This window comes from Zalophus californianus, chromosome 8 (genome assembly GCF_009762305.2).
Source record: "Zalophus californianus isolate mZalCal1 chromosome 8, mZalCal1.pri.v2, whole genome shotgun sequence".
Lineage (NCBI taxonomy): Eukaryota > Metazoa > Chordata > Mammalia > Carnivora > Otariidae > Zalophus > Zalophus californianus.
The window spans coordinates 87,867,744-87,891,868 of record NC_045602.1 but is presented as its reverse complement, the minus strand read 5'-3'; the positions used below and the strand labels follow the sequence as shown (position 1 = coordinate 87,891,868).

The window sequence follows — 24,125 nt, the reverse complement described above, 5'->3', positions numbered from 1 at the left end:
TTCATTGGGAAGAACACAGGAGGGTAGAAGGCAGTCACTGTTGGTAACGAGAATACACAAAAATTTGTGCTCTAGATTCTTTGTAGTTGTACTGAATAGGCTGATGAGAACATCTCCCCTCTCTCCCCCACTCTGCCGCCTTTTTAGCACTTTGCCTAACTTTTGATACTAGTCATTTCCAAATAAATGTTCAGTGTGTATGTATCAAACTTGAAAAGAAGTCACTTTCTGGGAGCTTTGGAAATTATGTGGCAGTCTGATTTACAGAACTTTAATTGTCCTTACTTTGGCTCTAGAATGAACAAAAAACTAGATGCACAAGTAATAAATTTTTAAATGTCATGGCTGTTAACAATTGTCACTTTATTTTTGCTACAAAATTCACCAGAAAAAGGTACTGCAACAATCTAGTATAAAGCAAATCTTTAACCAAAGAACATGGTATAGACCTTTTTAAAATAGTCATACTTTATCACAATAACTGCAAGGAAAAATTCAAGTTCCATCAGAACCAAGCTGCAGTTTGAGGTAGTAGAAACAGATGACAGAAAAGTTAAAACAAAAACAAAAACAAAACTAAGGAAATACTTGTTTAAAATGTAAAAATTAATTTAATACCTTTGAAAGGGCACAGGAAACTACATATCATTTTAAGAAAAGAAAGGTACTCTACTTAAAAGTTAATTTAACCATACAGGAGGTGCAAGGATTATAGAAGAGCACTTTGGTTAAGTCTCTACCCTCTGTGGCTCTACCCATTCATAAGTGAGTCTCTATGCATAAATGAGCACACCAATAGTTAAAATTACCAAATATATTTCAAATGTAAAATAAAAATTATCCAAGTTGTGGTCCCTTTATTCAAATGGTAAGTTTATCCATGCAGGAAGTCCAATATCTTAAAAGGTAAAATTAAATTGCATATATCATATTCCTTCAATAGTTTGAGAAGGTCTATTGCTTTTAACAAGATTAGTATTATTCCATTTTAATACAGATATGTCAGGAGTACATAAACACAAGTACACCTGATTTACACCAGTGTTTAAACTTTTATTTCATACCATGCAAGGTCAATTATAACACATTAAAAAGTGACAACAGCTATAAGCTGCAATTTTACATTTATACACTGGAAACATCCATTTTCAAAAGCTGAACATAATTACCATATTGTCACAATAGCTAAGCTTCAATTCAACTGTTTATACAAGGTAAAATTTACTATGAAAAACAATGATTTTATATCTGTCCACATTCTGTGATACTAATTCTTCGACTAACAGACCCTTTAGGAGAGCCAAATGATTCAATCTTTTTCACAGTATCCATGCCATCCTTAACAAACCCAAATACTACATGCTTAAAGTCCAAACATTCTGCTTTTTTCAGTGTTATAAAAAACTGAGAATTATTGGTATCCCGGCCTCGATTGGCCATTGATAATAAGCCAGGACCAGTATGTTTCACATCAAAATTTTCATCTTCAAATTTATCTCCATAGATAGACTGTCCTCCTGTTCCATCATGTTTGGTGATATCTCCCCCCTGAAAGAAGATTTCAATTAATAGGAATTCTGAATAAAATAATAAAATACACACAGATCTACCACTACACATTAAGTCCTAAAAACTCAGCTTCCTTGAGAATGTGGTTTGAAAACTAAGAAATACCCATTTCTGAAAGACAAAAATGAAAAGGTCTTTTCCCCCTCAATTTCTAGTAGGTTTCAAGGTATTAGAAATTTAAACCATTTTTAGGTTAAAAGTTTTTTGTGGGGACAAGAAGGAAGTTGGGTGCTGACACCAACTAATATACAGAAAAGCTAAAGAAATCTTAAGAAAATTCCAGGCAAAGAGAAACACTCAAATTTCTCAAGTTAGCGTGGTTCACTTTTCTAGACTTCAACTGTGATATACAATTAAATACTTACTTGGCAAACAAAATCTTGAATTACTCTGTGAAAAATGGAGTTCTTGAAGCCAAAGCCTTTCTCTCCAGTGCAGAGTGCTCTGAAGTTCTCGGCAGTCAGAGGAACAATGTTTGAAAATAATTCCATGGTTATACGTCCTAGAGGTTCATCATCTGCGCAAACATCAAAAAACACCACAGGATTTGTCTCCTTCGATAACTCTGCTGTCAGTGATACTTGTCCTTTCTGGAGTTTCAATAAATTCTGTTGACATTCTTCAAATTTTTTTTTAAAACAATCAGCCATTTCTTTGGTTTTAAACCTCACTGCAAGCTGTTCCACTTTGGCTTCTCCATCTGTTAAACAACAAAACAACACAGGGACGGACCTTAATATTAAAATAAATGTTATAAACTGTCATATATTTGTTATGGATTTTAGAAAAGTCCAAAAAAGTGAAAAGTAGCATCTGAATGTAGAACTCACCAGCATAATCTGAGGCAGTCCAAACTAAAGCATTGTTTGAAACATTCAAGGGTTTTAATTCCATTGTTTTAGTGATAACATGGTTTGCACACACTTTAAAAACCTGGTCTCTTCTCATTAGGATCCGGTAGTAATTCTTCATTGTATGCCAAAGAATCTTTATGTCTCCTACACCACGCTCCTTCCACTGACTGACCTCTCGATCCCATCTATAGAGTTTGGCTCTCTCTTTAAATAAAATTTCTTCATCTTCTTCTCCAGATTTTACTTCTACCTATGACAGTAGATAAAATTGTAAGCTGCTGCTTTTAACATGACAAATTCCAAAGATCCAAATTCCTCGTATTGTTTTGCAATGACAATAACAGAATTTCAACTATAGTATCAAGATAAATGGTAATATCCAAGGGCTAGAAATACATCTGATTTGGATGAAGCAGTAAAGACCTGGTTTGTCTTGAAATATTTCTCTTATGTAGTATTCTGCCTCCTTTTGGAATGTAAATACATTCCTTTTTTTATATTATTTGTATTTATAAATACAATCTATTGATTGTAGTTGAAAACTGACAAAGTAATTTGCCTAAAATAACATTCTTGTCCAGAAAATGTAGTTTACTTTTTATTGAAAGGATTTCAGTAAGTATGAGATTGGATACTTTTTTACTCCCAGAATTACGTTATGAAAACAAGATATTCTAAAAACATGAAAAAACTTAGTTCTTCCCAATAAGTTCACGTAGAATTTATATACATATAAAATAATAAAAAGCTTCCATTTGAAAGGGTAAATATTCTGAAAGAAATGCAAACGAAGTCCTGCAAGTCAAGCCTATGTCAAGTTTTAAACTTAAAATGTGAAGTTATTAAGAGTTCCATTCTTTAATAGTTACCTCAGGTAATGACACTATTGGCTCAAAATGGATATCTTCATTGTGAACTACTTCTTCATCACTACCATCTTCATCTTCACCAACTTTACTGGTTGACTGTGTTCCAAACACAGCTGCTCCAGTATTTGCCCACTGGAAATTTTTATCTGATGAATAAATTGGGATATTTAAACAGTGGTATCTAATTTTATATGCTTTTAATCCCCCTGTTACTTTCTTTAGGCCTGTAATTTCCAATGATATATACTTTTAGTAAAAATGCTTAAAATTATATTACTCTGACAAGTTGAACTCATATAGTGAGCACACAGTACATTTAATATTGTTTATGCTCTGAGCTACAAAGATCAGATCATCTGAGCCTTAGGCAAATTTCATGATACTAAACTACCCAAGAACTTCCAGTAATGAAGCACGTTCTTAAAAATACATACCCTGGAACTCTGAACAATTAGCTCAGCTCCAAAGGTAATTTACTTTATTTTATCATGTGTGAAAAATAACTTATGAACCTAAAAATGTCCTCTCAAAGAGGCCACACCTGCTACTTCCAAAGTAGTCAAAGCAGCCTAAACACATGTAGATTTTCTACCTCTACTTCTTCCTGAAGTAACTAGCATTACAGCTTAGATTTCTTGGCCAGCTGGGAGATAGTAGCGCTGGGAGCTCACTGACTCCCAACTATCCTCAAGGGATACTAGGCTCTTGGAACTGAAAACTCCCTGTTCCCATGCAGAGAAACAAAGAACTTACACCTTGGAGAAGATGAAAATTAGTTCCTTCTTCATCCCCATCTCAAATGAGATGGCCCAGCCTGCTAATAATACATTCCTCACTATCTTAGAGGAAAGAAACGCCTCTTAACTTTTCATCACTTGTTAATGAATCACTACCTTAGAAAATTCTACATCCAGTGCTAAAAACTCTTAAGAAGGCAAAAATATCACAGATCATTTAAAAAGTAACTCAGCACCTTGAAGAAAGCACAAAATGAGTATCTATTAACAGTAACTCCCTCTAACCCAGATTTAGTGGTGAGGAAAAAAAAGAACTTTAAAAAGAGAAGACAAAAATTCTTAGGAAGATATTGCAAAAGAGGGGTGCCTGGTGGCTCAGTTAGTTAAGCAACCGACTCTTGATTTTGGCTCAGGTCATGATCTTAGCGTTGTGAGATGGCGCCCCACAACGGATTCGGCACTGGGCGTGAAGCCTGCTTAAGATTCTCCCCCTCTCACTCTGTCATTTACCAATGCTCTTGCATGTACAGGCACGCTCTCTCTCTCTCCCTCTCCTGTCTCTCTTAAAAACAAAAAACAGGGAGCCTGGGTGGCTCAGTTGGTTGAGCAACTGCCTTCGGCTCAGGTCATGATCCTGGAGTCCCAGGAGCCAGTCCTGCATCGGGCTCCCTGCTTGGTGGGGAGTCTGCTTCTCCCTCTGACCCTCCCTCCTCTCATTCTCTTTCTCTCAAATAAATCTTTAAATCAAAATAAAACAAAAAAACAGAAAACAAAACTGGTTCAGGAACTCCCAAGCAGAGAAAAATTTTTAATTACCCCCAAAGACCCTTGAGAGGTATGGCAGAAAATTCCAAAATGTCTCAGTGGTTCTTAATGCTGGGTGAATTATTAGAATCACACAGGAACTTTTGTAAGATATCAATGCCTGGGCTACCATGCCCAGAGAGCCCAATATAATAGGTGTTTAAAAAAAAAAAAAAAACAACAAAAAACCTCCCAGGAAATTCTAATATGAAGCCAAGGGTTTTTTGAAAGCCACTGATTTGAAGGGACCAGGAGGAAGAATTTTACAGTAAAAATGTAAAGATACACATGTCAATAATCAATATCCATTTCACAGTAAGAGTTCTACGTAATAGTACATAGGAGACTTCCAATATGTGTCCAGGTTTAATGAAAAGATTACAAAATCTGAAGAAAATATGATAAAATAGTGATTACTGACAAAGGCAGGTGATCTCTGAACAGGAATTCCCTTATTATTCTCTTAGTTTCTATATTAAATATTACACAACAGATGTGGAAAGATTGACAGACCTATATGAATAGAACTTGCGAAGAAAATGAATTTTTTAAAGAAACAAAATCACAACAAAAAATGAACAGATTTTAAAAAAAAGAATCACCACAGAATATGCAAATAAGAGAAAAAAAGATTCCTCTGAACATAAAAAAAACCAACAAAACAGAAAGTTTAAAATCAGAAAGGTCCATGCAATGCCAGAAACAAGTTATAAAAAAATAAAGGAAAGAAAAAAAAAAGAAGAAAGAAAGATACCCAAATTCTGGTGAAATTTATGACCTCTTAAAAAAAAACTAAAGAAAAGCAATGAAAAAATCTAAAAATAAATCAAAACACAAACAAAAGAACTGAAAAAAACCAAAAAAGGTATTTCTTTGAAAAGACAGCACAAATTCCTGTCAGATCTAAGAACAAAACAAAGTGAGAAATGTAGTTGAACAAAGAGCTTGGTGAATCATCTCACTGAAAAATGACCAGTGGTGGTGAGGAGTAAATTATCATGAGGTTTGAGTCTAGCCTATTTTACACTTTACTGCACAGTACGGATAGAGTACTTTGAAAAGGTTACACTGAGTAACAAGCAACCTAACTCAACTTTTATTTGGTAATTTTTTGTTTTGTGTGGATAACTATATCCACTATAGGGCTTTTATTATCCTCTGACTTCAGGCTACTATACATTAAAACGAAAATAAGCAACTTGGGCGCCTGGGTGGCATAGTCGGTTAAGCGGCTGCTTTCGCCTCAGGTCGTGATCCCCGGGTCCTGGGATCGAGTCCCACATCCGGCTCCCTGCTCAGCAGGGAGTCTGCTTCTCCCTCTGATCCTCCTCCCTCTCATGCTCTAATAAATAAATAAAATCTTTATTAAAAAAATAAAGCAACTTGACATCAATGAAGTTATGAATTCCAGCATAACAAAAAATACCTGAAGGTAATTTCTGAAAGTTTTACATGTGCTTCTGTAAGAGGCAGGTGCTGTGAAAGAAGTGTAAGCATATGGGAGGGAATAACACTATTCGGATTTAATTCGGAATTAGATAAATCATGTAAGTATGTATCTTCAATAAAATTTATTCCATAAATCAAGCAACTTAGGTGCTTTCATATATCAGATATATGAAAGTCATTATAAGAATGAGAAAGTAATATGCCAATAAACTTGAAACAATCAAGTAATGTATTATTTTCTACAAATGATACAAAATGCACTAAAAACAGAAAACCACTAAAAAAGATGGGAAACCTCACCAACCATAAATTTATCATGATAAATTAGCACAACCCTTATGTTCAAACTCGATCAAGGAAACTAGAAAAATAGAAAACTATAAAATCCCCTTAAAAAATGCAGATGCACAAATCTTGAAATATTAACAAAAACCAAATCCAAAAACATAATTAAAAGAACAATGCACCAAAATCAAGGTAATTCCAAAACTGGAAAGGTGGTTCTATATTTCAGGATGAGGAAGACTACCAACAGGATTTATAGTGAATTAAGAGAAAATTCTTATGGTTTATATTAATAAATGTCAAAAATAATAGTAAAATATAGAAGCCCTTCCTTATTAAAACCCTAAACAAAATGGAAGGTGGAGATGAGGAAAGAAATGTCCAACTTAGTTCAATACTGTGGCAAAGGACTAATTCTTTCAGTTGTGCTTCATTCTGTAACATCATTAAACTCTCTCCTCCTGATCTTACCTTTAGAACCAAAAGCAAAATCCCCAGAATTTCTGCAAGCCAAGTCTGCAAATGACAGTCCTGTGCTACTTCCAAATCCAAATGAAACTGTTTTGCTTTCCACTGGCAAAAGGAAAAGAGTAATTTAATATTTCATTTAATATATACTGAACATCAAAGGACCCAGAGAGAATGGGGGTGGGACATTCTATACTATACCAAAGGGGTTGGGTGTGTGGTGTGCATTATTTGTCTCCTGGTTATTTCTCTAAAGAAAAGTTACAAAATACACCCAATTTTGAACTTCTTCAGTATTAAGTGTACAGGTACTATTCTCATGGAAAACTACACCAAAAGATTACCAAAAATCTTTTTTAAAAATGAGATATAGATCTATACTGAGCCTGATAATAGAGCTATACACTTTCTGCTTTACAGAGTCTTCTATAATCTAAAACTATCACTCATTTACAGGTAGGGTTTTAGGAAAGATCTGCATAAAGAATTTTTCTGTTCTCTATTCTAAATAAGCTCACAAAAAATGAACGTCTTACTTATCTTTGGTCACCAGGTGTTTGGGGGTCTTAATTCTGACAATGTGTAGCTACATGATCTCTTAGAGTCCTAAGCCTTACTTTCATCATCTGAAAACATATGAGATTTTAGGTCTGAAATTACTTCCTCTTCTAACATATGAAGACTCTCAAGTACCTATAAATGATGTAGTAATTGTGCATCATTCAAGACTACTTCTGAAACAAATTAGGTAATACAGACAAGCAATTATAAAGGAATATAATTATAAAAGATTCCCCCTCTTCTAATATCAACTGAAATGAAAAAACAAGGAGGAAAGCATATCAGATCTTACTGTAACTGATTAATTTAATGAAGCAGGTAGAGAAAAAGACATTGTAGTATCATAAAAATTTAACCACCTTATTGTAATATCTATAATTACTTCATATACAAATTTTAATATACTTCAATGATAATTCAAATATGCAAATGGCACCATTTTCACAAAGAAAATCTCCGCATAAGCAAAACTACTGTCATTTATTCTCAGGTAAAAAGGTCAGAGTCACAATGCTTCATATTCCTTAATAACTACAATTCTAACAATAAAAATACATGTTTAATTATCTTTGTTGACAAGGCAGTATGATTTTCTGGTTATTACAAATATCTCATGCCCCTTTATAAATTTCAAAATGTGTTTTAAAGGGAAAGGAGTTTTTAAAATTCACATTTGAGTCTATTTTCTCAAACATAGAAGTAGGTATACCTTATGTAATGTATGCCTAGAAGGTTTTTGGAAAGATATCAAGTTTTACCTTGGCTCGTAGAATCTGCATCATCTTCCTTCCTAGTAGACAAATCTACAGGTTTGTCCACAGTTCCAGAAGAAATAGGTGGTGAACTAATAGATTTGGTAATAAAATCAGGTTCTTCAGATTTACATAAAAATGGTACAGTCACTTTAGTCCCACCTGTATACACACTGTCAGTCGTGTTAGTTATTTCCTCATTCTGGGATTTCTGCAAAGAGGAAGTAACATATAACTATGCTATTAAATACTGATTGACAAAAAGGATCACATACCCTATTTTAAAAGAAATTGAGGACTTGGGCATTCTGGACAAAATGCAATAAGCACACTTCACCCTCTCTCTCCCATTCCACGCTCCATCCTATCTTGCCCAATACCTACAACTCAACTGGACTGAAACAGAAAAAACAAGTATAAAAAGCCTTTGAAAGGTAGATGAAAGCAGGAGGATTAAGAACCCCAAGACTTAAGGTATAATTTGGTGTTAAGAACCTTCCAGGGTTTTTCCTTCCCTGCCAACCTATATTCCAGCCTGGGTGCTAGAGCAGCTCCAAAACTGAAGCTGCCAATGACAAAGATGGAACAAAGTCCCAAGAAAAGCCACTCTCCCTGACCAAGGGATGGGGGATGTCATGAAATGATCCATGTGTTGAATGATCAGAAAAAAACTTTAAGGAAGCGATTCTAGCAATGTTCCAGGATATAAGGACACATATTCTTTAAAACAAAAGAAAAGTTCTCAGCAAAAAAATTTAAGGTAGGGACGCCTGGGTGGCTCAGTCGTAAGCGTCTGCCTTCCACTCAGGTCATGATCCCATCCCAGGGTCCTGGGATCGAGCCCCGCATTGGACTCCCTGCTCCACGGGAAGCCTGCTTCTCCCTCTCCCACTCCCCCTGCTTGTGTTCCCTCTCTCGCTGTGTCTCTGTCAAATAAAGAAATAAAATCTTTAAAAAAAAAAAAAAAGGTATAAAAAGAGTCAAGTGGGAATTTTACAACTGAAAAATACAATAACAGAAAGCTCACATGAACATTTACCCCAAAAAGACCACATTCTGGCCCATAAAACGCACCTCAACAAATTCTAAAGAACAGAAATCATACAAAGTGTATACTCAGTCCACAAAGGAATTAAACTAGAAATCATTACCAGAAAGATAGCTGGAGAAATCCCAAATATTTAGAGATTAAATAACACACTGTTTTTAAAATAATACATGTTTCCGAAGGTCTCTAGATAAGCTAAAAATATTTTTAAATAAATATGAAACTACAACTTATCAAAACTTATAAAATGCAACAAAAGCGAGGAAGGGAAACCTCTATAGTGCTGAATGCATATATTAAGAAGAAGATCAATGGGGCGCCTGGGTGGCTCAGTCGGTTAAGCAGACCGAGCCTTTGGCTCGGGTCATGATCACAGGGATCCTAGATCGAAATCTGCTTCTCTCTCTCCCTCTCTTTCTCAAATAAAATCTTCAAGAAAAAAAAAAAAGATCTAAAGTCAATAAACTTCCACCTTAAACTAGAGAAAGAAAAGCAATATACAGTTAAAAATATTTATTTTCTGGAGATATTCTTTTGATAAATGCATTAGATAATATGCTGCTCCCAAATATTTGGTGATATTCCAAATATTGTTACTGATTTCTAGTTTGATTCCGCTATTGTCTGTGAACATATTTTGAGTAATTTTTCTTATAGGCTTAATGAAGGCTGTCTTGGTAAAGCAAGAAGAGAAGAAAAAATGAAAAGTATAGCAGAAATCAATAAAGCAGGAAATTAGGGGCGCCTGGTAGCTCAGTCATTAAGCATCTGCCTTCGGCTCAGGTCATGGTCCCACAGTCCTGGGATCGAGCCCCACATCGGGCTCTCTGCTTGGCGGGAAGCCTGCTTCTCCCTCTCCCCCTGCTTGTGTTCCCTCTCTCGCTGTGTCTCTCTCTGTCAAATAAATAAAATCTTTAAAACATAAAAAATAAATCAAATATAAAGCAGGAAATAGAGAAAAAAATCAAAATCAAAAGCTGATTTTTTGAAAAGGTCAATAAAAACTGATAAACCTCTAGCAGCAAAAACAAAAAAGAAGATGCAAATTATTAATATTAGAAATGAAACAAGGGGCGCCTGAGTGGCTCAGTCGGTTAAGCGTCTGCCTTTGGTTCAGGTCATGATCCTGGGGTCCTGGAATTGAGCCCCTCTTGCAGCTCCCTGCTCAGTGGGGAGTCTGTTTCTCCCTCTCCCTCTGCCCCCCCCGCCCCCATTCATGATCTCTCTCTCAAATAAATAAAAGAAATGAAACAAGAGCCATCACTATTACTTTTAATTGATGGATATTAAAAGGGTAATAAATTTTAATGAATTTCATGAACACAGTTATACCCACAAATTTGGTAACATAGATGAAATGGACCAATTCCTTGAAAGACACACCTACCAAAACTCAAAGAAGAAGAAATAGATAATCTGAATAGGCCTACATCTATTAAAGAAAATATATCATCAATCAATTAATATCCTTCCAGGACCAAATGGTTTCAGTAGTGAGTTCAGTGGAGGTTTCAGTAGAAAACAGAAGCGGAGGGAATACTTTCTAACTAAGTACATTAACCAAAAATTAATAGGAGAAACAGACAAATCTACAATTATGCCTAGCAACAGTCTTCTCAGTAATAAAAAGAACAAGGAAACAAAAAATTAGTCAAAGATATATTGAGATTTGGACAACGCAGCATCAACTAGTTTGACCTAAATAACATAGAACACTACCCCAAAAGAGCAGACTACACATTCCTCTCAAGTGCACAACAATCACCAAGACAGCTTTCATTAAACCTGTAAGAACTGAAATTACTCAAAATATGTTCACAGACAATAACAGAATCAAACTAGAAATCAATTAACAGAATATTTTGGAATATCACCAAATATTTGGGAACAACATACTATCTAATGCATGTATCAAAAGAATACCTGAAGAAAATAAATATTTTTAACTGAATGAAAATGAAAAATAGAACATAGTAAAAGTTTTGGGATGGAGCTGAACAGTTCCTAGAAAGAAACTTACAGCATTAAATATACCAGAAATGAAGAATGGTCTTAAATCAGTAATTTAAGGTTCCACTTTAACTAGAAAAAGAGCAAAATAAATTGAAAACGACCTTCCACGGATCAATGAACAAACTGAAGTATATCCACACAATGGAATACTACTTAGGGATAGACAGGAACAAACTATTACTACACACAATAACTTGGGACAAATCTCAAGGGCATTATGCTAAGTGAAAAATGCCATGTTCAAAGATTATATACTGTAGAATTTCATTTATATGTTAGTCTGGAAAAGGCAAAAATACAGAAACAGAAAACAGATCAGCAGTTGCTAAAAGATATGGGTAGGGGAGGATCTGAATACAAAAGGACAATATGAAGGAAATCTGGGGGGGTTGGAATTATTCTATATCCTGTCTGTCGTGGGAATTACAAGAATTCAGGCATGTGTAAGAACTCAGAGAAAGCAGAGACACATACACAAAAAAAGTGAATTTTATTTCTATAAATAAAAAAAATTAGTACAAATGAAACAAGTCCTTAACATACCTGAAACACAAGGAAAAGAAAATTCACTCTATGTTTGTGTCAAATGTTTTATGCTATCATAGCAGTATTATTCCTAATAGCCAAAAAGTAAAACCAACCCAAATGGCCATCAACAGATGAATGGATAAATAAAATGTGGTATATCCATACAAATGAATATTATTTAGCCATAAAAACCAATAAATGCATATATGCTACAATGTAGATATACTTGAAAACATTAAGTTAAAGAAGCCAGACACAAAAGGCCATATTCATCTTGAGTTATTTATATGAAATGTCCACAACAGGCAAACTTATAGAGATAGTCCATCAGTGGTTTCTAGGGCTGGAGGAGCTGGGGGGAAATGGGGAAGGGTGGTGACTGTTAAGAGATTTTCTTGGGGTGATGAAACTGTTCAAAATTGACTGTGTAACGGCTGCACAACCATGTGAATATACTGAAAACCACTGAATTGTATACTTTAAAATGGGTGAATTGTATGGTATGTGAATTATATCACAATAAATGTTACCCCCAAAAAGTAGGCAGATTGCTTGGGTGAGGGGAAGGGTTTCAATTCAGCTCCTAACGTATCCTCGCCTTAGAGTCCTTGAATGGAAAACTCAATACAGACATATCAAATTACTTCCATTTTGTTCAATACTATATCCCCCCCCCAATTGTCAGCATAGCGCTAGCTCACAGTAAACACTTATAAACAGAGTACACTTACGCATTTTATGCAACGGATATCATATTCAAAATTAATTAAACTGAGTGTAGAGCAGGAACAACGCATTCAGAGAGAGTGTAAATCTACATCTCTTAGAGCATATTTTAGCTTTAATGGTTTTTGGTTTTCTATTTCATCTCTGTGTATCAAAGGGTACTTGCTCTCCTGCAAAATGTATACTTTACTGTGGCATTTTTTTCCAACCTTTATAGAGATTTATCATATTTAACTTTGGTACCAAAAGTATTTTTGGATAGCCACTACTACCACTATTTAATGAACACTGTCATACTGTTACAGGATATTTTAATTTATAACAATGACAAATATTTTAAAATAACACAATTGTCACCTCAAATAAGATATTTCAACTCCTGTAAACAGCGTGGTTCACAAAATACTGACAAAATATACCAAGTCCTTGTGTGACAGCTAAAGTGGCACCACGAGGTAGAAAAAGAATGATGTATAATTCAATCTGTGCATCAGTACCAAAAGTGTTTTTCAGTTTTAAAGTTTTAAAGTAAGTAAATTTTAAATCAATAACTAATAAGTGTTGCACATAAGAGGCCATTTTTAAATCACTGTTTAAATTTGTATAGTTCAAATTTTTATTAATAAGACTATACTGTACTTGTTGAATGAATAGCTACATGATAAAGCCTCTAGCAGCTAGGAATCAGAGTAACAGCCATTAAATACTTCCAATGAGTCCAGGGAAACTGTTAAGTGATTTAAAATACACTTCAGATTGAACATAGGCCACTGCTGCAAAAACTTCCGATTTCCACAAATAAATCTATTTGGTTATAAATGAGAAAGTGGTATCGTTACATCAGCTGAGGGCCATTAATTGTATGTGTACTGATGAATTAAGTTTAAACCTACACATTCCAGGTGACCAGCTAGACTCCTCAGACTATGAAGGACAATAAATTTCTTAAGAGTCAGACCATGTGTTACACCACATCTCTTTCTAGCCACATGTCCTTTAAATAAACCACTACATTTGTAACTAATTCTAGAACTCTATTTCATTTTAACCATCTCTCAAACAAACAAACAAACAAACAGTATTACTTGAGGGGGCAGGAACATTCTGAATACATGCCAATATTAGATTGTAAACAATTACTAGACAGGGACCTTGTCTTCTATTTTCTGTGGAATACAAACTAAGATAACCAAGGTGTTGATAGCTATTAAAAATATCACCATAGTTGAGCTAAGAATCAAATCATGAAATTGACAAAGCAAGGTATAAGCCAAAGGAACTAGGTCTCAAATGTTACTTCCTATCCACTCTGCCCACCACAGAATAAACTAACTTGTATGAAAAATGAATTACTTAATATCATTCTTAGTTGTGAAGTAAACACTCCTAGGGATATCTGCTCAGTCCATCTCTCCAATCCCTACAAAAATCCAACATACACATAGGGGTGAACTTTCACAGTCCTGGACGTAGAACAAAATTCCTCCTCCTCTGGTCAAAGCTGATTGGTAGATGCCTAATCCATTTTCTCGCCACATTATTACCATTTGGTAAGAACATTCTAGTCCACTGCATCAACAAAGGCAACTGAACCAGAAAAAAAATAATGCAGATTCTCTTACTTGAGAGTCCTGAACTTTTTGAAATTCTGACTGAAAGTCTTCCCCATTTCCATTGTCCTCATCAGTATCACTGCAGACTCCACAAAAAAATGTAGGTGGAAGCTTTAATGTATCTGCTTTTGCCTTCTCTTCAGTTGTTGGTTTCTTTTCCCAAACAATAACACATTCTTTTTCATTATCTGAAAAGCCCACAGAACACAAGCAAAAGAAAGTTACAAGAAGTCCAACTACTCTCCAAGAATGGTTCTCAATACAATATACAGATTACAGACCAGGATAGCAATACTTATGAGGGGTAATGGAGAACAAGAATCACCAAGAAAACAATGTTTTACACTTCATATTATTTTCAAATATTTTAAACACGAGAGGAATAGTACATAGGTAAAACTGATAATTATAAAACTGATCAGATTAAAAGATTCCTTTTAAATAGAAGATTTTTTAAAAACACTGTAACTAGTGGGGCACCTGAGTGGCTCAGTTAAGTGTCTGATTCTTGATTTCAGTTCAGGTCATGATCTCAGAGTTCTGAGATTGAGACCCGCATCAGGCTCCGCATTGGGCATGGAGCCTGCTTAAAATTTTCTCTCTCCCTCTGCTCCTCCCCCTCCCTATCTCTCTCCCCCGAGAATGAACGAATGAATAAAATTTATAAAAGCATTATAATTAGTAATTTTAACATACCTGTTAGCTTTTCTTCTAATGGTTTATATTTTTCTGAGTCATCCAGATATAGTTTTCCATTAAGTTTCTTGACAGCTGTTTCGAAATCTTCATCTTAAAGTATAATTGATTTTATTAAACAAAAGGAATTTCTAGTAAGTTTCAGGAAGTTTTCTAGCCAGAAATCTAGGAATTATCCTTCAACTTCATACTTTCCCTTACTCCCCACATTGAAAGAACATCCAGTTTTGCCAATTCCATATTCCTAATGCCTCTCCTGTCATTACAGAAATTTCATTCAGGCTCTCCTCTTGTTTGAGCTACTGTACTGTATCATTTTAGTTCATCTTCCTATCTCCATGTTCCACAACCCAATCCTCTACTCCACTAAACTCAACTGGTCCTACTAAAACTTTTCTGAGCATGGAACACCCCTGCTAAAAGACTCTGATCTGGCTCACCAAGTTTTCCATCATCAAACACCCATCTGCCTCATTACTCTCCCATCCCTCTAAGTCAACAGGGAAATTAGGATCGCTTTCAATTCTCAAAATGCCTGTTCAACTTTTAGTAGCCATCCACAAAATCCTCACTTAATAAATGCAGTTGTTTCAATCATTACATCCACTGACTATGTGCAACACATACATTGAGGAAAAACATCTTACCTACAAGGACAGCAGTGATGGGTTCCAAGAGGCAGGCTTAAAATAATTTAACCATACCCCCCGCGCCACCCCCCCCCGCCAATTACTAAGATTAGCATAAAAAGAATGTGTTTAAAATAACAAAAGATTTACCATCCTCTTCTTCTTCACTAATATAATCCGGATTATTCTTATAGCAGAAGAAAGTTGGAGGAAGTTTAAGTTTGCTTGCAAGAGCTTTTTGCTCAGGGGTGGGTGTTAACTCATATACAATGAGAACTTCATCATCTGAGGGAGGATCTTCAGGTTTTTCCTTCTCTTTTGCTATAAAGCAAGTCCAAAAAATTATAAAGATATTAAATAGGTATTAACATCAACATCCTAGCTGAAAATAAAACCGTAGAACTTATCTTTAGGTTAAAATAGCATAGTGATGAAAACACAAACTTTGATGTGGACAGAGCTCTGTAAATAATTAGAAACCTGGTTTAACGTTCTGTCAAAACCTTAGTGAACAGAGAATCTATTTAAAACCAAAAAAATATTGCATTTACTCAATGATCATTGAAAAAAACTACAATTAATGGCTATAATTGTAAAAGGTATTTAAATAGTGCTGCCGTAACGATATTTGGCATACTAAACAATAGTTTAGCAAAATATCCATGCATTTGCAACTGAAAAAACTTACAGAAATTATGAGCAAAGATTAGTATAAATATAAAACTAATGCAAAGCTAACCTTGATTAGTTCCTACAAGGAAAGTTAACAATTGCCAAGGATGGTGGGTGATGAGAGTTACATCCAGTTTTGCCTATTTCCAAGCATGGTAACATATAAAACTAAATTAAAACCACTGTTATCCTAGGAGTAAGTAATGCTGTAAGAATCTAAGATGATTTTTATAGCTGAAAAACAGCAACAGAAAAAGCAAAACACAAAGAAAAAAGGGACTCTTCATACAATACACTGCGGTCTATAAAGAGGAGTATCTGGCAAAAGGAACAGATAAAACAAATCATGTACCAACTGGTGCTGTCCAAGATGGTATTTAGCCACATGTGGCTATTAAGCACTTGAAATGTGGCTAGTCCAAACTGAGTCCTGCTCCAAGTATAAAAATACACACTGGGGGCACCTGAGTGGCTCAGCTGGTTAACTGCCCAACTCTTGATTTGGGCTCAGGTCTTGATCTTGGGATCATGAGATTGAACCCTGTGTCGGGCTCCACACTCAGTGAGGAGCCAGCTGAGATTCTCACTCTTTCCGCCTCTCTCTCTCTGCCGCTCCCATTTGTGAGCACATTCTTGCTGGCTCTCTCTCCCCCCTCTTAAAAAAAAAATACACTGGACTTTGAAGACTTTGTATAAAAAAAAAAAAAACCACCCAGAATATGAAGTTTCTCATTATTTTTTATACTGATTAGAACTTGAAATGGTATTTCAGATATAATGTAACAGAATAGATTAAAATTAATTTCATCTGCTTTTTTTCACCTGTTTCTTTTTATTCTATTTTTTAATGTGGCTATTAGAAAATTCTAAATTATATACACAGGTCATATTTGATGTGATCTAGAGAACTAGAGCCCTTTTACAATGTTAAACTTGCCTTTTACTCTCCTTAATCAGAAAACCATAGTATCAATTGCAATACTGAAAGATATAGACACTTATTCCAATTCTGCTATTAGCTGGTAAAGACAACTTGGGCATTTCAGATAGCCTGGCCAAGCCTCAGTTTCCTCATGTCTGAAACCTCCATCTCTAAGGTCCTTTGGGACCACGACATTCTTGGACTTGAAACAGAATAAAGCTCTTTGTCCTACAGTAGTATACTGATAAATCTGCTCTTAGGCTAGGGATTCCTAAGCTAGGGTCCCAGAATGTACATGCAAGTGTATGTCATTTACAGGAAAAAGTCCACACTTTTCACATCATTTCCCAAAGAATACATCCTTAAGAATGAGGGTTAAAGGCTTCTTTAGCAATCAAGGATTGTCATTTTATCATTGAACATAGCTCAAGATACGTTATTAAATACTAATAGTTTTATTTCCCTAACCTTGATCTTGAAGGTCCTCAACAGAACCCCCACTTCCTATTATTCCACTCTAATACCAATTTACTTTTATAACATACCAAGTATATAATGGTGGCTGTTAAAAATGGCATCGACTTTCAAATAGGATATCTTTCTAAACCCTGTCCAAAAGGATAACCTTAAAGGGAAACTCTGTTCCATGTGTATACATGCTAGCAGACATTACTGGCTAAAGACAAATGTTAGAAAAAACACAGGTCAAAAAAAGAAAAAAGAAAAAACACAGGTCTTCATTAAGCAGAGTTGAAAATAATAGAATAATGAAGTACAAAGCAGCGAAAGGTAAAGACCACATGGATCTACCTCAAAATAATGTACAATAGTGAGAAAACATGTCATCCAATTAAAAAAAAAAACAGCATTAAAGGGTGTTATACACCACCAATCAAAAAAAGTACCTGTTTAAACAGACATTCTTTTAACATGCACACTTTAGTGTTAAGTACTTAATTTCATACAGCCAGTTACTTTGCTAAGTACTACCAGCTGCTAAAAAAAAAAACTGACGTCATCTCATACTGAGAATACTAGCTCTATACCTTTGTTCTCAGGCTGTGAGGAAGGGATGTTCGTCCAAAAAGCCATTGGATTAGATTTAAAAAGGCTAAAATTAAATCCTAGAAAATAAAGAGTATTTAATTTTTGAACATTTTGAGAATCAAAGTGAATGTGATTTTAAAATATAAAAAGCCAGAGTCCTTCAATTTATACCAATTTGGCTGTCTTACATCTTCATTTATCCTGGAAGTTTCATTCTTTGCTCATTTAATAAATAGTGGCAAGACTACCTTATATAACATATAAACACCTCAGTACCATGTTTTTTGAGTGACAAGAGAATAATACATTGAAGAATGAACACTTAAAAAAAAATCAAACGAGCTAACGCTCATGATTCAATCAAGTACTACATGAGGCACTAAACTTTGGTACTGTATTAGGTTCTTGTTCTCTGCAAGAAACATGATACAATATCTTCGTTAGTCAGATCTCCTAAATAACTTACACACACATTATCTGTTGCTGTTTTAAACAGTGACAGGGAAACAGATTTAGGGAGAAAAACAATCTGTACCATTATTTTTTTTACTGTTGACAAAGCACTGTTTATGACCCAACCTCTACTAAAACATTAGTATCCTACAAAGAATATATGCATTAAGCAAAATATTTACAAATCAATGGACGAAAAATTCTGCTTATACTAAAAACTAAGTGCTTACCCTTTTCCGGTGTTTTGAATGTGTAATTAGTTGAGGACTCTTCCTTTGGAAAAGCAAAAAGATTTTTGACTTTGCCATCTGAAGATTGTTGGCTATTGGAATTCTTCGACTCTTCACAATTAGGTTCCACTCTTCTTTCAGATCCACTCTTGACTACTGAACTAATTTCACTACTATTTTTCAAAGGTGCATTAAAACTAAATCCAAACAAAGACCCAGTGGCTGAACTGTTGCCAAATGCAAATGGTTTTGATTTTTCACTACTAAAAATACTTTTAACGGACTCTGAACCAAATACAAACTTTGGAGGAGAAACCACTGCTTTTGTTGTTGCTTCAGATGTGCTAGATGCTTCTCCAACTTCTGAAGTTGCATCTGCTGTGTCATCACCCTGAATTAAATCGGTCCTCTCTCTTGTGGTTTCTTCTAATACAGCTACAGCAATTTTGCCACATGGTGACTCTCTGGGAGTGGTTGAATGAGAAACCTGAGGTGTTATCAAAGAATCTTTTTCTTGGGCAATTTTTGCTTCATCAAATATTTTCTTAAATGAGTCTGCAACATCCTGTAGTTTAAAACGGACAGCTAAATGTTCTACTTTTCTTTCTCCATCTGCAAAATCACAAGCAGTCCACACCCACACTCGTTCTGTCCCTTTCATATTTTGCAAAGTCATGTCTGGAGTTATTCTGTGATTGGCACAAAGTTTTAATACCTGGTCCCTTCTCATCACTATGCGAACTTGCTTATTATCATAATTCTGTAAAATCTTTATATCACCAATGCCTCTTTCTTTCCACTGACCAACATCTTTATCATACCTATAGAGTTTTGCTCTGTGACTAAAAACAACTTGTTCATTTTCCTCACCACTGGACACTTCCACTAGATCAGGTAAAGGTACAACAGGTTCAAAGTACTGTCCATCTCTCTCTTCTTCCTGAGTAACATCAGATTCTTCATCAGTGCCAACTGAGGTCCCACTCTGATTCAACTTGGCAGGAGACTTAGATGGACTCAGAGCAGATTTAAAACTGAAGTTAAATCCTGTTGTTGACTCACCAAAGCGGAAGAGATTTTTCCTCACAGGGCTACTTGCCAATGGAGAAGCATGTACTGAGCTACTACTCACACTATCATCCAAAGCATCTTCCCTTAAGTCATAGTTGTCCCACTCCAGTGTGGGCCCCGTGTTTTCAGGGTTTGGCTTGCTGGTTGTATCAGAGGCACTGGCAGCACCTGCATCAGAGCTTTCACTCTCTCCATCAGTGACTTTTGCTTGATCATTTGTCAAAAACGTTTTGAAATCTTTTAATCCACTCTTCATTTCTTCCGCTCTCTGGATTAACTTGGCAGCTCTGCCAGTGTCTACAAGTTTATGAGGAGTCTGAAGTGGTATATCTAATAGAAGTCGCTGGCATTCCTCAAATTTCTGCTTGAATTCTTCAGCCAGCTCTGGTGTTTTAAATTTTGCTGCCAGCTGCTCTAGTTTGGCATCACCATCAGAAAAATCACTCGCTAACCACATCCATGCTCTATCGGACCCAGAGAGAGGCTTCAGGTTCATCGTAGTTGTTATCCAATGATTAGCACACACTTTTAGTACCTGTTCTCTTCGCATCAGCATTCGCAGTTTGCCATTGACTTCATTCTTGAGAATTTTTAAGTTCCCCAGACCCCTTTCTTTCCACTGACTTATCTCAGCATCAAATCTAAATAATTTTACCCGCTGTGAATAAAGAACTTTTTCATCTTCTTCTCCTGTTACAAGTTCCACTTTTTCAGGCATCTGAACTACTGGTTCAAAATGTATGTCATCACTGTCCTCAGTCCGATAGGCGTCATCATCTTTCTCAAGGTCAGCAGAAATGTCGGCTTTATCAGCCGTTTTACCACTTTGTGATGAGAATAATTTTTCTCCCGCACCTGAAAATCCCTTGAAATTAGGGTCTTTTTTGCCAAACTGAAATCCTTCTCCTGAAGTTGATTTTGCAAGATCTGCAAAGGTAAAAGTGCTACCACTTTGACCAAAAATCACACCACTACCATTCTTCTGACCACTGATATCCTGAGCCTGAACACTAGTGTCATTTTCTAGGGGCTTTTCACTTTTCTTCTCTTGATGTCCAGGCTCCTGAATGCCAAATTTAAATCCATCAGCAGACACAGGGACAGAAAAACTAAATCCTTCTTTTGTTGACTTAGAATCTGTATTAGAAGAACCCTGAAACGTAAATGAAGGTGTACTTTCTTGATCCACATGCCCAAATTTAAACCCTTGTTCTGCTGTACCAAATTTAAAAGCTTTTTCAGAAAAGTTACTTTTAAATCCTGTTCCAACCTGACTTCCAGAAGAGTCATTTAACTTAGTTTTTGAGCCCAATGTGAAAGCTGAAGGAGCTTCTGCACTAGGTTTATGAGTTGGTTTAGAGGCACCACAAGCCACACATTTTAAGGAAGAACTCTCATTTTGCACAAGACAAATGCTACAATCCCACTGCCCTTCCTTCTTGGTGAACATTCCTTCAAATCCACCCTTTGGGGCCTTGCATGTATCTGAGGCCGGAGGTAGAACAGCAGAAGTAGGCTGACTTTGTTTACTTGGATTCTGGCAAGCAACACATGTGGCAGCACTTGCTTCATTTCGCACTAAGCAAATACTACAGTCCCACTGTCCTTCCTTCTTGGTGAACATGCCTTCGAATCCACTCTTTGGAGTTTTGCTTGTCTCTGAAGTACTAAACTTAAAAGAGGCAGATGCTGGAACAGCAGAGGTGGGTAGACTCAGTTTACCTGGATTCTGACAAGCAACACATATTGTAGCACCTGCTTCATTTCGTAACGAGCAGCAACTGCAATCCCACTGTCCTTCCTTCTTAGCAAACATGTCCTCAAATCCACTCTTTGGGGTTTTACTTATGTCTGAAGTACCAAACTTAAAAGAAGCAGGTGCTGAAACAGAAGAAGTAGGTAAATTCTGTTTTCTTGGATTCTGACAAGCAGCACACTTTGTAGAACTTCCTTCATTTTGTACAAGGCATTCACTGCAATCCCACTGTTCTTCCTTCGTAGAAAAAACAGATCTGAAATCACTGTTAACAGACTTAGGAAGATCTCCCTGGCCAAATTTAAAGGAAGCTTGCTGAACAAATGAAGATCCACTTTTGTTAGTAGCCTTTGCATTCTGGCATGCACTGCACCTAGATACAGTAGGTTCATTTCTTACTAAGCAAATACTACAATCCCAGTGACCTTCTTTCTTTGGAGTCACTGACGCAAATCTATCTGGAGTATTTTCTGGGCCAGTTTTAAGAGCAGACACAGTTTCAACTAATGGTGGGCCAAGGAGTTCTTTCTTGTTTGGGTTTAGATTCTGGCATGATACACACTTCTTAGCAGTTGCAGCATTCTTTAATGAGCAGCTGCTACAATGCCACCAAGACCCTTCTTTCTTTGCAATTTGAAATTCAAAATTGATGTTTCCAGCATCAGATTTGCAAGTATCTTTGTTATCATGACTTGTGGGTTCTTTTACAATTCTCATAGCCTGATTTGTTGTTGTGGCTACATTTGCTCCTAAGGCTTTTAAAATGTTCTGGGCCTCTTCAAACTTGCACTTAAAAAGTGCTGCTTCCTCGGGAGTTTTGAATCTAATAGCAAGTTGTTCTGGTTTGGGCAACTCATCTGCATAATCAAGAGCATGCCATACAAAAGATCTGTCAGAGCCAGCGTTTGGTGTCAATTTCATATCTGGACTGATGTAATGATTTGCACAGATTTTCAATACTTGCTCTCGTCTCATGAGAAGGCGAATTTTACCAGATGTTTTATGCCTTAGGATTTTTACATTGCCAATTCCACGTTCCTTCCATTCTTTGGATTCTGCATCAAAACGAAACAATTTTGCACGATTGCAAAAGAATTCTTCTTCATCTTCCTCACCAGTTTTTACTTCAATCTTATCAGGAAGAGGTACCACAGGCTCAAAGTGAGGGCCGTCATCATCGTCATCACCATGGGCACTGCCTCCATCTGTTTCATGACTCTTGCTGGCCAGCTCTGGTGTGGGTATTCCAAATACTGATTTCCCTGGACCGTGGAAAGTAAACATGTCATCACTTCGACGAAAACCAGAATTCTTTTGCTGATTTGGACCCATGTTTTCAGTAAATGAAATTCCAGGCACATTTTTGCTTCCAAAACTGAATGTATTTCGAGGTCCAATGGTTTGACTAGCTTTTGGTCCACTGTAGCCATCTCCCTGCAAAGGTTTATCTGAAGTTAAGAGACCTAAAAGGCTTTCATTATTATTGTAAGCTGTAGAAGTGGGCTGTGCCACAATCTGTGGTGAAGAAAAGGTAAAGTCACCATCATTTGACTTGAAATTTGAATTAAATTTAAAAGGAGTTGGCTGCGTTGTATGTGCAGGTGCTGTCAAAGATGGTCTTATTCCTTCACCTGGCACAGGCTGAACAAAATTAGTTTTTCCAAATTCAATAACCTTAGATTCTGCAGATCTTGAAGCATGAGTTGCAACTGGGGGTTTTGTGAAATAACCTGGCTCTGGCAAAGGTGGATTTGTGCTTGTCTGTTGAACATTGTAATTAAAGTAATCATCACCCCTGGGTGATAGAATTCCTGTTGCAGGAGACTCAAAACGCAATGGAGGACCATACATCTCTTGAGAGAACATACAAGCAGATGAGCTTTGGACTGGTGGTGTGTGCATCTGTTGGGAATAGGCATATATATGTTGTTGAGGTGGAAGCCTATTCATGCCATAAACTGGACCCTAAAAGAAAAAAAAAGTTAAAATTTTTGGTAGGTTGTCTACAAAACTGCAGATAACTAGATACAAACCAATTCTCACAAACCACAAATATGAGCATTATAAGGTAAAGGTATCATTAAGGTATGTACCACAGCATTAAGAGAAGACATTACTTAAAAAGATACTTACAGTTATACTCCTTTCTTGGCATATAACGGAAACTGCCTTAACTAATAACAGTTAAAAATCCAATTCTACAATAAACGCATAGAAAAAATTTCTTCTTCATTCCTAAATAACGTGTCAAATGATGTTAACAATAATGATGATGATGATGGAGACTAACATTTATCGAGCATTTACTAATGTGCCAACCGGGCACTGTTCTAAGCACTTTACATAATATCTCATTTTAATATCCTCAAAAAC

The 24,125-nt window shown here is 36.0% G+C and overlaps 1 protein-coding gene across 3 annotated transcripts in view; it reads right to left on the bottom strand.

Moving 5' to 3' along the window:
* Positions 1–322: 322 nt before the first annotated feature.
* Positions 323–24,125, bottom strand: part of RANBP2 (RAN binding protein 2) — an 85,612-nt gene continuing 61,809 nt past the window's right edge. For 2 of the 3 annotated variants that reach the window (XM_027623709.2, XM_027623710.2), the window contains 10 exons: positions 18,926–23,717; positions 15,752–15,922; positions 14,973–15,065; positions 14,286–14,464; positions 8,355–8,559; positions 7,039–7,140; positions 3,293–3,438; positions 2,400–2,673; positions 1,935–2,269; positions 323–1,548 (listed from right to left, as the gene is read on the bottom strand). In XM_027623709.2, the coding sequence (XP_027479510.2) occupies positions 1,243–1,548; positions 1,935–2,269; positions 2,400–2,673; positions 3,293–3,438; positions 7,039–7,140; positions 8,355–8,559; positions 14,286–14,464; positions 14,973–15,065; positions 15,752–15,922; positions 18,926–23,717 (6,603 nt within the window). In that variant the 3' untranslated portion in view covers positions 323–1,242. Of the gene's footprint in view, positions 1,549–1,934; positions 2,270–2,399; positions 2,674–3,292; positions 3,439–7,038; positions 7,141–8,354; positions 8,560–14,285; positions 14,465–14,972; positions 15,066–15,751; positions 15,923–18,925; positions 23,718–24,125 lie in introns of those variants that run through there. The other variant, XM_027623711.2, reaches the window with a different exon arrangement.